Source organism: Athene cunicularia (assembly GCF_003259725.1).
Source record: "Athene cunicularia isolate RWA chromosome 4 unlocalized genomic scaffold, athCun1 chr4_part1, whole genome shotgun sequence".
Classification (NCBI taxonomy): Eukaryota; Metazoa; Chordata; class Aves; order Strigiformes; family Strigidae; genus Athene; species Athene cunicularia.
In genome coordinates, this window is record NW_020799098.1 from 25,793,840 (window position 1) to 25,806,842 (window position 13,003).

Genomic DNA, 13,003 nt, shown 5'->3' on the forward strand with positions numbered 1-13,003 from the left:
TGAAGTAACTTCACACTTTGAAGCTGAACAGCAGAATAAGGCCAGAGATCAGACCAAAACATCCAGAACATCAAGAGAAACCAAAGAAGTGGTTAAATGTGAACATCAAGAAAAAGGACAAAAAAACCCGCAACATGAAAAAGTGTTCGTCATAACCCTTGATGGCTGCTTTATCTACACTGCTGCTGTGGTAGGCTCTTTGGAAATGTGATGCTCTGAAAGTATAAAGGAGACAGGATTTGTAGGGAAAAGTAATATCTTTTATTAGATCATCCGATATAGTCAGGAAAAAGAGTCAAGCCTTGGGCACACAAAACCTTCTGGAAAACTTATCTGACTTTTTCAATTACATTGATATTAACTACCTGCAAATCCCACTTTGCTTTGGCTACTTCCAGACACCATGAACGTAGCCTCTGTAGGTGAACACTTCTCTACATTTGAAGGGGTTTGTCACCCCCATTCTCACACAGTTTGCTGAAGCATTTTTTGTTGCCTAGCCAACAAAGTAAGAGTAATTACTGTATGTATCACACACTGCTTCATCTCACTTATTTGTATGTTTTCACTACTTTCAGGCTGGTTTGTCCAAAACCATGCAGCAAAACTTGGAGCACCAGGAGGCAAACCCTCACTCATGACTTTGCTTTAACCACCTGGAAATATTTTCTCCCTTGTAGGCTGAAAGCTGTGAGAAAATCCCGCTGACAACAGCGAAGGAGAACTGCTTAATATCCTTATATATTAGAGAGTTTAAACCAGGTCTTACATGCAGTCTCACAAATAAGTCATTAATTTTACTATTGGGAATGTATCACAGCCCTAGTAATTTTTATACAGAGGAAATAGATTAGGAGACATTTTTCTCCTCATATAGATGGAATACTTCCCCCTGTTCTTGATGGTCTCAAAACCTTAAAGAGCCAATGAAAAGTCTGCCAAAATCCTGTCAGGAATTATCTAATCTTTAAGTATTTTTCAAAACAAGACAAAAATAACACACTGAATGAAAATATTTCTCTTTTTTTCAGTAGAACTGAAAACTAAAAATGTTCTGTTAATGTTTTTGTCTAAAAAAAAAATATTGGGGAAAACTGCACAAATTGCAAGATATCACATTGCTCCAAAACTAAAGCACTGAAATAAGAATTTTTCTTCATTTATTCCACAGCTGAAACAATTAAGATTTCACACAAATTTAAGTATTGTTTCAGTCAAATCAAATGGGTACTTTTTTGAGAAAACCCCCCAGACAACAACCATAACATATGCAGTATTTCACCCATAGAATCATTTTTCTTCAGTGGTAATCAGCCAAAGAGTGATGCTAGGCTATAGGCAAAAAGATCCTACAGGACTGGAGGGCTTCTACAGCAACAGGACAGAGTCCTGAGAACTGAAAAATCTTATTTTCTGAGTCCAAAAGCTACAGTAGGATAAGTCTTCTGTAATATTTGTTAAAAAAAAAAAAGTCGTTGCCTTTACATGTGCTGAGAAAACACTCTTCTTCCCGGTAGTCATCTTTGAGAGCCATGCAAATGGTGCTTTGCAGATCTAGAGGCAGAGATGTACAGCGCTAACTATTTTTAGATTGCAAACTCTCATGGATTTTAAAAGGGCTTTTGCATATGGAAAGTTAAAAAAAAAAAAGAAATGCAAAGTATTTCAGGAAAAGGATAAAATGATTCATAGACGGTTACCGAGCAGAAGGAGGGGTTGGTGCTTTTATCTTCTATTGACAGTATTGCTAGTGGGAGCCTCGGCACCCTGGGGAGGGCATGGTGCCTTCCATCGCCCCACGAGGTCCCCTGCCAGCCTCACCGAGCGGCTCCAGCCCACCTCCCTCAAGGATGAGAAGGAAAACCACTATGTCAAAAAACCTGCTCTTCCAGCAGCTTGATGGGACAGTATGGCAGCCTCCACACCCGTCTGGCTGCCTCCACAGTTGCTCCTCTGCTGCACTAATCAAATTGCCCGGCCCAGTGTGAGGTGTATGAATGAGCAGGGAAGAAAGTTTGTGCTCTGAGATGACTCTGATGTGCTAGATGGTGGCAAACAACACTGAAACCCTCTGCCAAGGCCTTTCTGGCTCACAACTGAGGCACACATCATCTTGATGGGCAAAAAACATGCTCAAGAGAACGAGCGTTGTGTCTGTTTACATACAGAGTTGGACATTTCAAGTCACAGAAAAATTTCTGCCAGCTTCTTTGGCAACAGAAGCTCACTGGAGCAAAAATAATTAGACATTGCCTTTAGTTGATTTTTGATTAACCTTGCTCAGCTGTGGCTGTGCGACTGCCTGGGGAGCTCAGACCTCTGTCCTACCATGTAGCAAAATCCGAGGGCACCTTCTGTGGTTCTTAAGGCTTCCCCAGACACATGGGGCACTTTAGAGCTATCTGTGTATCACTCAGAGAGCAGCAGATGCATCTCATGATGATTTTATGTTGGCTGACGAAGTCATATGTCTTTGTACATTTATTTTATGTTTGTCTGCTTCCTTTGATACACTACTAACAAGGTGTTTCATTAGTCCTAGGGGGTGGAAAATGACTGTGCTTATGTATTTATCTCGCTTTTAAAGGGAGATAAGGGTTAACTGTGATGTCCCAGGTAAACACAGGCTGCTTAGCCCAGCATTAATCCTAGCAAAATACAGGCAATCACAACGGGATTCAATTGACTAAGAACTAAGGAATATGAATATAATTAATGCCAGTCAAAACAGTCTCATGGAAAGTGGATTGTCAGACTAACCTGATTGTTCTTTGATGAGATTATAGGTTCGCTTGAAAAAGTCGGGTTGAACGGCCGTAATATACCCAGACTCCTGAAGGGCATTTAACTTATACTACCATGAATTATCTGATTGCAAAAGCAGCAACACACAACATCGGCAGACTAAGAGCGTACATGGACTAAGAACCTGCTACCGACAATTCAAGTATTTGTCACTGGGGGAATCACTATGAATAGATGTGTTTCTAACACACAATCAAAACAATTCTGAATGACACAGAAACTGGTGATCCAGCAAACACTGGGCAAACAGGGCAGCCAAAGCAATCCGGATCACTTAGTAAATGAACACAGCCAGATACAAAGTAAGTACGTATAGGAAGAAAAGCGCACAGAATGAGAAGCTCAGCTGCACGACTAATGGCTAAATGACCAGGGCAACCGCAGGTGGGAACAAAGAGCCTCTTCACCTTTGCTCAGGCAGATAGGAACATACTGAACATATTTCCGGTGCCCAAATTTTAAAGAACTGAGCAAAAGGGTAAAAAAGAACTGCAAAGAAGTTGATTTCAGATAGCCAGGCAGGGAATAAGCCACACGTTTTCACCAGTGTAATTAACTGCTGGAGTCAAGGGTTAGGTAAGAGGTAGAGCTACTGCTCACCACAGTCTCCAAATCAGGACTGGAGGCCTTCTGAGATTACTTGAATCAAATGTAAGTTATGCTTTAGTCAAAGTCAAAATGCATTCAATATAGGTGACTGAATGAAAGATGTAGGAGGGATTATTGACCCTAATGACCATTTTTGGTCTTACACACCTGAAGCTAGGACTCAAAAGGAATTGAAGTCCACACGATTCCCTTTGTCACACAGTTTCCACGTGATATATGAACCAGTAATGAATCCAGCAAGAGTGCATGAGTTACGGTGACTCCAGACTGAGTTATGGGGACTCCAGTTTTGGGAGGGGTGGAGAAAGTATTCTAGATTTGGGGTTTTCTCAGCACTGAACAATGTTGCTTATGGGATTTGCTGGTACCTCTAGGGACCAGTGCACAAAAGAAAACCACAGTGTAATACAAATAATGCATAATACATCACTGATAGCTGGGGAGAAGAATTATGAAGACTCATTGTTTTCTGCTCACATTTTGCAACTGCACCTACATACCGGGGCAGCATTTGATTACTGCCGCCTTCTTTTCTAGCAGCTTTGAAGTATTTTCCCTCTTGCAGCCCATGCTATATTATCTGTGCTTTTCTGCCATTTAGGGATTAGTTCAATTAACTTTGCATGGATCTACCCTATGCACCTCAAACTATAGCTAACAAACCCGTAGCTTCCTAGCATTTATACATGTCAGAAATGTGTTATGTACTTATTTTCTTTGCTAAATTCCAATTTGCTTTTAGTATCATTATTTGAGGTGTATTTTTGCCTGCACTTAAAGTGTAGAGGATATAGGTCCAAGACACTTTGTTCTTATCCAATACCACACTTTAAGTATCTTGGTGCACCTTAAGAGTGAGAAGTCCTAAGTTTAAAGGGGCAAGAGAAGTCTTTCACAGAGAGGCTTTCCATTAGGTGGGGTTTTTCTGTCTGTTTTCTCCCTGCCAGTGGCTGCTAGATGTTGCTGAACTGGAGAAGTTGTCAAGCTTTTTTTTTTCAGGTTTTATTTGAAGATGAATGGGAGATATATTTATGCTTCTCACTGAGACAACAGCAATTTAAGAGATACTGTTCAAGGTAAAAGCCAAATCTATTTCATTTAAAAGTATGGATGCAACTTTGAATAGTTTCTTTAAGTAACCAAAAAAGGAGCCTAAAAAGGGAATTAGGTTTATAAGCTGCAATGTCCCTTAAAGAACAAGATAATTAGGTATAAAAGTATATGTTTGAAATGACTGTAACAAACCATCTGATGTTTAGAATTTGGAATTACAAGTACATCCCATCCTGAACACAGCTAACTAGTCTAGGACTCAAGATTCATATGGATGAGTACCAGCAGATAATTTAGCAGAGGGCACAGCTATAGGAATTCTGGCTGGAGATAAATTCCAATGCTTGATTACCATGATCGCAACCTTAAAAAAAGATTAACTTTTAAAAAAATCACTTAAAAAACCCCCAAATAATCAAACTTTTTATCACTGACTGACAATATTATTTAGCAGGGTATTATTTACCTGGAATGCTCTCCAATTTTCTACGAAGTTCCTCATTTTCTTGTTGCAATGAAATTACCTCCTGCTCTAGCTCTTGACACCGAGGGCAGTAACCTTCTTCCTCTTCCTCCTCTTCCTCCTCTGGAAGTGTAGAAGATGATGGGTGACCATGAGATTCAGATGTTGCTGGAGACGTCCATCCACCTAAAGTGTGTACTGGAGAGGTTGAAAGTGGATCCACATCTGCCAAATGGCTAAAATCATTTACTGATGAGGTGTTCTGAGAAGGGAAGCTCCCAGAAAGCAAATAGTTCTGAAGAGAATCGGTAAAAACTCTCAGAAAGGCTGAGGTTTGTTGTTTCTTTTGCATATACTGCATCTCTATGTCTAAAATGTCTGATGTCTGACTATGGACCATTTTCCCAAGCTGACATTGCTCTTGTCTTTCACTATAATTTGGGTTTTCCTGCTTTATACAAGAAATCATGGATTGAGAGTGATTGTTGTCCAGTAGTTTTCCACCACAATTTAAAAGACTTAGAACCCGGCTGCATTGTTGGGCAAAGGCATCCAAAATCATTCGACTCTCTGCAACAAAAGAAAAGATGAATCACAGAAACCTAATGCAAAAGGTTAAGCCAGGCAGTAGCAGCTAGATGAATGTACACAACCGTTTACAGTAGCATGCATTTTATTTCTAAACACATTAAAATTATGGCTTCTGCTTTAATACTTCTGCAACACTGTGATTTAAAACAATCCCGACTTTGCTTCTATTTTGAGAGTGCCCTTGTGCCCTTGCTGTTAATCAGAAATGCATTGTGATGATAGTCACTGCTTACTGCCATCTTCTTTCAGAGGGATTAAGGCAGGAAAATGGGGAAGAAGATACAAATTCCATCCGATCTGCTACAAGTAAAAGTTCAGGCAAGTACCTCTCTGGAAGCCTATTTCAAGCCGCTGGTGGGCATTGCCTGTACATATTTGCAGAACTTTGCATTACACCTTCTTCCTATGCCCTGCTCCTCTCCACCAAGGCTTCCAAGCTTTGTTTTGTCTCCCTTTCACCTTTGCTGCACTTGCTTGACACTGTGCACAGGACACTTCACATGACCCACCCCCAATTCTATGGACTTTGCCTCTGTTCCTTTTGTTCTAGGTTCCAGGGATGTCCAAGAACAACTCAAGAATGATAAGCATAAAACCCTCATCTTACACCAAGGAAAGGCACATCAAATGTACAGTGTGAAGCTCCTCTGGTCAGAGGAGGTATTTTTTCTGTACTGTTGACCTCCTGTGAGTTTATTGGTAGGCCAGTATCATGCAGTGGAGAGCAGTGCAGAGATCTTCAAACTGCTCTGGACATAATCAAGAAACTGTACATGAGGCACTGGGAAACTGTACTGTGCAGCAGTTTGTGGAGGCAGCAGTTTGGTTCTGGAAGCAGGACAAGGATGTCATGTGGCACCTAGTCAGCCTTGCCTCTAATGACAGGAGGTGTCACGTCTCAGGATGCAATAGCAGCTACAACCTAAACCTCTACAGTAGGGTGGTTCATTTCTGCAGTATCGGTGTATGTAGAGCCAAGCTGCTCTAACAGTTTCTGGACCCAGATGCAAAAATGACCAAGACATTTGCCTCTAATTTATGGTATGACCTGTTAGGTTCACTGATAAAAATAATGGCTTTTAATTTTTTTAGCTTATTCATAGCTGAGTTCCTCTAGGTGTCTAAAAAGATGTAACTAACATTTTGCATAAGATTTAAAAAAAAAAAAAGACTGGTATGTTTAAGCGCTGCCAATTTTGGAGAGCTCTTCTCAAGCAGGCTTGACTTTTAGAAAGTGACAAACGCATTTACTTTTGAAAAGGCAACCTGCTACAGATGCATGAGACTAAGCACCCCAGACCTTCATTTATCTTAACTTCATCACTAGAGGCAAAAACATAGCCTCATCACACTGATAATATGTAAAGAACAAAAATGTTCAGAATTCAGGTCTTTAAGAGGTGGCATTTCTCACGGTACTTCTCCATGATTGAGAAGATACACCTTCTGGTGGAAAATCTACTTCACACTGAGGTTAGTATAGCTGGCCTGAAGAATATTTGAAACATCACTAATTTGCATTTTTACCATCTTCCAGATCTCTGCAAAGAGGGCAGGGCTGAAGCAGCACACAAATGCTTTTGGTCTTGAATGCAGCTGGAGGAAACCTCCCCAGCACAAAACCCAAGGATGTGATCTCCCAAAGACTGAACCATATGAACAAGGACATGAGGCGGGCAGAGTCAGCACAGGTGCAGTGCTGGGCTATGAGGCTGCCCAGGGCCAAGGCGGGAGAGCCCACCTAAGTATGTGAAGGATTGGGGTAGACCACAGACCACTTAAAGCATCCTTGCAATCAGACTCCTGTGCTAAGGAGTCGTACCACACCCTTGTAGATGGGCTCAGACCAACCATGGCAGATTCCTCCAGCACATCTTTGATCCAAAACACCCTCTGTCCACACTACAAATTCAAAAGGGCAGAAACGCACAGTCACTGCTACCTCCTTTGCTGCTTCCTTTGCACCAGTGAGGTGCCAGGTGCTCTGTAGCTTCCATACCTGCTGTCCCTCCTTCCCTTTTACTGCATTAACATAAGGCCAGCTGTCTTTAACCCTTATGAACAACAGATGTAATAGAAATTAAAAGAATAGAACCGTGGTGATGTTGCAGCTTTCTAACTGGGACCTACTGATAAACCAAAAGAAAATCAAGAAACTCAAGCGCCTATCACTAACAACCTCAAGTTGTGCTTTCTTCACCTTATGTCTTTACTTCCCACATTTCCCCTTTAAAATTATTACAGGATGATATTGATTGGAACTTTGCAATCCTACTACAGAGCAGTTTTTTCATTCATTTTAATCCTATAATCCGATTCCAGTCCTGAAGTCATATTTACTGTTTGTATTTTAATCATTATGGTCCCTGTTGACAAAACAGTTACTCATTCTTTGTGTATTCTTGTTGCAAGGGGACAAAATATGAATGAAACAACTGAAAAGGATTAGTATAAGAGATGTTATTCTAATATTACAGTTTCTCCTAAAATACGGCAAAAAATAACCTGACATTTCAAATACCAGCCTTAAAGATGCTATAATACACACTAACATCAGTAAAGATAAAATTAATGATTAGTTTTGTTGTAAAATTGAATGTATTAGGCACATTCACTGTGATAATGGCTTGAAATGTAACTGAAATTTTATACAGAAATGACAGTATTGATTTAATCTTCAGTTCAGTATCAGATCTACTACAAAGACACAATAACAGCAATCACTGTTTTTTTTCTAACTTTAACCCATACTCAAAGATATAAAAATGAAAGTCATGAGAAGGCAGGGTTATTCTGAATTGCTAGCACAAAGATTTGCAAATGCTTTTTTTGTGGATACCACTGGGCAGCAATAGTGAGAGATGCTCTCAGCACATGTTCTGGAAACATCTGGCTCTGTGCTGAAGAGGGTACCGCTTTGAAGTGACTTCTACACCAGTAGCAGTACATGTGCCCACAGTCTGAACAGCCCTAAGTGAGAATGATAACTATGATTGTTTCTTGTGATGGAGAAAAAATAAAAACGAATGCTGTCTATTTAGCATATATCATAGAAATAGGGATTTCAGCTTTTATGGACTGACTGCAATTAGAAACACAAGCATCCCTAAGAAATGACAAAAAGTTGGTTTTATGTGATTACTGAATAATCAGAATCTATGATTCTTAATTGATTTAATGTAATGTATATATTTTCTAGAAAAGGAGGATTCTATTGAAATGACTGCACCACACTAAAACAGTGTAAACAGTTTATGAAAGTCTTATTGTGATATTCCTTTTCCTTATTACGATGCTCACTAATCATGTAATTCTAATGTCTCTGACCCCGCAAGTCTTCAGTCTTACAGAACTTTTGTCAGCTGTAACAAAACTTTTGCCTGAAGGTGGATTTGCCAGATCAGGACCATAAAGTGCTAGCAGAGCAGGATTAAATTGCTAAAAGTATTAAGTATTCTTAACTAATTAGTTGAGAGTGCAAGCAACCAGAAAATACTATCATATGGCAAATCAGGTATCAACTCCCAGATATAGCATTCTTCTTTACATCTTTTTCTCACTGATGCTGAACTATGGGGCTTCTTAGCTACCCAACGGCCAGACTAAAACCTGGGGTTTAGTAAGAACTTCTGAAACGCAACCTGATGATTTACACTGATGCATCAGAAAGGATGTCTGGAAAGATTGGCAAGCCAATCAGCTTTCCCTATACCTGAAGATCTTTTCAATACTTAGACCAGACAGATTTATTAATAAGGCATTGTGTGCGTCTCAATGACTCTGGATTCAGGTCATGGCTTTTCCACAGACTCCTTTATAATCCTGGGCAGTTGGTTTATGAAGTTATCTTTATAACTGAGTGGGTCTGAATACCATACATTCTCCCCTGCAGGGAACATATTCATTGTTACTCAATTTTCAGCAAGATTCCAAAGTTCAGGTTCCTTAGCAATTTCAATCATCTCACTCTTCACCTCACTTGTTGATTCTGACACCTCCCATGACTAAGCAATGCTTTCTTGGGCATTCTGCATGAAGATCACTGAAACAGTCCACTGGATGACGATACAACTGTCTGGCCATTTCACTACTGATTGGATAGATCTGCTTCCAGATGAGAGTTCCCAACTTTTCAGTAGAGGCCAAAATAATGATCTTCACCTTCTCTGTTCACTTAAAAACTTTTTTCTGTCCAGGCATGATAGAATTGTATTAACTGGTCATGTTAGACATGCCAGGTTGTTGGCACTGGAATAACACCACTAAGACAGCTCTGCTCTTCTTTCTCTGCTTTCCATGAAAACTCACCTTACATTTTAAGACACACTGTTAAGGTCTACATCATGCTTTCCTACAAAGACAAGTTTCTTTGGTATACTATGATACTGTTTAATGTACATGCTACCAAAGAGAAAGATACACATTGTTTTCATACCAGGAAAATAATCTGAAGAGACTAACAAAGACTAAATGATTAATAGATTTTGTAGGAGAAAATGGGTATCTGCTGGCGCTTTGAATGCATCTGTGTGGTTTACTCTGCAGCAGCAGCAGTCAGAGTAACCACTATTTACTCAAGGAAAGACATGGCTCTCATTGCAGGGCAGCTCCACATTTCTCTTCGTAAGATGACACTTCTCATGCAGGATCTTTCCATACAAGATGGGATCTCAAGCTAGATTTTTCTTCACCATGGCACAAGGTGGAGAACACATGCTCTTCCTCCTTTCCCTAACCCCTCCTCCTTCCAAAGTCTGGAGGCCAGGGTGGTCTCTTTGAAAGGGACTGAGGAAGAAATGATTCATCTTTGGGAAGAGCTCTAAATATTAGGAAAAGCTTCAAAATTATGGAAGCATCCTTGCTTGTGACTGTATTTGAGGTGCCCTCTCTCAAGAGGTGCTCTGCATCCCAAGGAGCCAGAAATGCCATGCCCAAAGATTAAGAATCAAGTGTTTAAGTTGCTAGCACAGAGTTGGACATCCCAGGAATGCTGTTTTACTAGCCAGCTTGCTTACTGTTGCCTGCACAAGTGAAGAGGTATCAGGAAAAAAGAGAGGAATCTCTGAAACGGAACTTATGAAATGGGTGTCCCTACAAAACTGAGATCTACAGCCTTCCACCCCTTCATTCATGTAAGCACCCACCAAATGCTATGGGTAAGTTAAGTGGGAAAACTGTGCAAGTCATGGATGGTGACTGCCTGCCTTGTGGAGAACAACTTAGCCAACCTGCAGCTGCACACCTGCTAAGGGCAGGATCCTTCTCTCCCTACAAACACCCACCACCCGGGACATACACATCTGGCTAAGAGATGTTCTGGAAAGGGCCCAGCCCACACTCCTTGCTGCTGTGAGGAACCAAGGAGCTGGGTGGGCTGAGACCCTGCAGGGTGCTGGGCAAAGCATGGAGCGACTGTGCATGGAGCACATGCAAATGCTCCCATGCCCCAGGCGCAAAACGCCAGCTCTGTTTCCCCAGTAGTGGCCTGAGCTATTAAATTGCCTCACACATTTGTTAAGAGGATTTCAAGGCTCTGGATGACAGGATGGAAGCACCTCACATACATACAGCCCTGAGGTCCCAACCAGCTCATCCTCAACAGCAGGGGCTCACCTTACTGGTGCTACAGCTACTCCAACACAGGGCACTTGGTGGTTCTCTATCACCGAGCAGGAAGGCTAGGTCCACAGCTCAACAAAGCACCCGGACCTCTGGGATTACAATACCCAGGAGGTCTAAACCTTGTCTCTTGCTTTATCAGCCTCTGGTAACAACTAGCACAAAATCCTACTTCTGCACACTGTGGCAAGCTTTTGGTTTGTTTTCTCCTGTTCTGTTTTGCTCGTTACTTAACTCTGAGCTGAGAGGAGGGTATGTTGGGACCCACATAGGAAAGTAAAAGTAAAGTCTGGATGTGCAGTGATGAGACAGGGACTTGACAGAAATTCAGTGTACAAACAGCAGTTCCTTGACTATCTCTTTTAGCACAGGACTGAACCAATGACAAACTCTGAAGCCCATTCTAGCTCCTGGTTAGCGGAGTCTACAGGAACAGGAGAAAGTCCAAATTTCTGCTCATCAAAGCCCACAGGGCTTTGCTGTGAAAATGGCCTTGTATATCATCTACCAAACAGCTGAGTGTTTTCCATGGCATAATCTGCTTCTGTAAAGAAATGTAGGCGCCACATTTATCAGCAATGTTTTGATTGTGGGCCACAAAAAAAACCCACAACAAACTGAAATACCAGAATTTGGGCATTTAAATAAGAAATAATTTCAGAAAAAAGAAAACATGACCTTCTGTCACGAATCATGGGACTATGCGTCAGAGCCATGAATTTTCAGGCTAATCTATTCAAGTATTAAACTTTTTTGGTAAAGTACTTGAATTATTTGTAACAAGACATGATAAATTCATCCAGTACAGGGCTGCTTCTGAGTGAAAACAGGCATTAAAACATAGCCATATATCCTATTAACTAGCATATCTCCCTGTTTAGTAAGGAAATGTCATCACATTTGTTACAAAGGCAAACAGCAACATACCAAAACAGGATCCAATTTTTCTAAATAAATAAATCAATGATGTGTCAAAAATTAACAGATGAGTTAATATACCCGATGTTATCAAAACCAGATGGTGCTTCATAATATTCATCCTGTTCAGTCAAACCCTGAATATATTCTGGACCATCAGTATATAAAATAGGATGCTGCTATTTGTGATGGCAAACAAAAGCAATCATGCCTGCCAAGCACATACTATAACAGGCAGCATTTCAGCTCTGCTAGACAGAAAGTAATTAGAATGCTTTTAATGTCCAAAAGAATGATGCTGATAGGCTGCCACAGATGTGTAGATTTATGAATATTTATATGGTGGTTTATAGCTGACACTTTTATCAGTTGAAGAAGATAAAATATCTGCCTGACTCAAAAGCTTGACAGTCAGGTTAATAAAATCTCATTAAAGAGAATGACCTATGCAATTATATAGGATTTATTGTAATTCATTTTTGATTGTACTCTGCTTAAAGATGCAATTTCCCATTTCCTGATGCCAAATTTAGGTTGCATATCAAGATCTACGTGGGTTTTAACTCCAAGCCATCACTAGAAGAAAGATACGCGTTCAGCATCTCGGCATCTTACACCTTTAAAGAAAAAAAATAATAAAATAATCTGATCTCCTGTTCCTCGCTGCATCTTACGAAAACGGTGCAGACAAGCAGCCGGTCTATTTTCTTTCTGTTAAAACCACCACCTCTTGAACAGCAGCCTCTCCATTACCGGCGGCTCCCTCCGGCAGCCGGCCCCAGCCCGCCGCCAGCCCCCGGGGCGAGGGTCGTATGTGGTGGGGGGTCTGTGTGTGGGGGAGCCCGCAGCCCCCATCCCGCTCCCGCCTGCTGCAAAGTGCCCCGCGAAGTTGCGCGGCGGAGGAGAGGAGTTGCGGGTACCTGCGCTCAGCTCCGCGCCGCCGCC

The 13,003-nt window shown here is 41.1% G+C and overlaps 1 protein-coding gene across 2 annotated transcripts in view; it reads right to left on the minus strand.

Annotated features, from left to right (window-relative positions):
- The window catches only part of BEND4 (BEN domain containing 4), a 29,256-nt gene extending 16,259 nt beyond the window's left edge, over positions 1 to 12,997 (minus strand). Inside the window, exons 1-2 of one of the 2 annotated variants that reach the window (XM_026847332.1) lie at positions 12,979 to 12,997; positions 4,934 to 5,500 (exon numbers count right to left, since the gene is read on the minus strand). In XM_026847332.1, the coding sequence (XP_026703133.1) occupies positions 4,934 to 5,492 (559 nt within the window). In that variant the 5' untranslated portion in view covers positions 5,493 to 5,500; positions 12,979 to 12,997. Of the gene's footprint in view, positions 1 to 4,933; positions 5,501 to 11,134; positions 11,822 to 12,978 lie in introns of those variants that run through there. The other variant, XM_026847333.1, reaches the window with a different exon arrangement.
- Between the last annotated feature and the right edge of the window lie 6 nt (positions 12,998 to 13,003).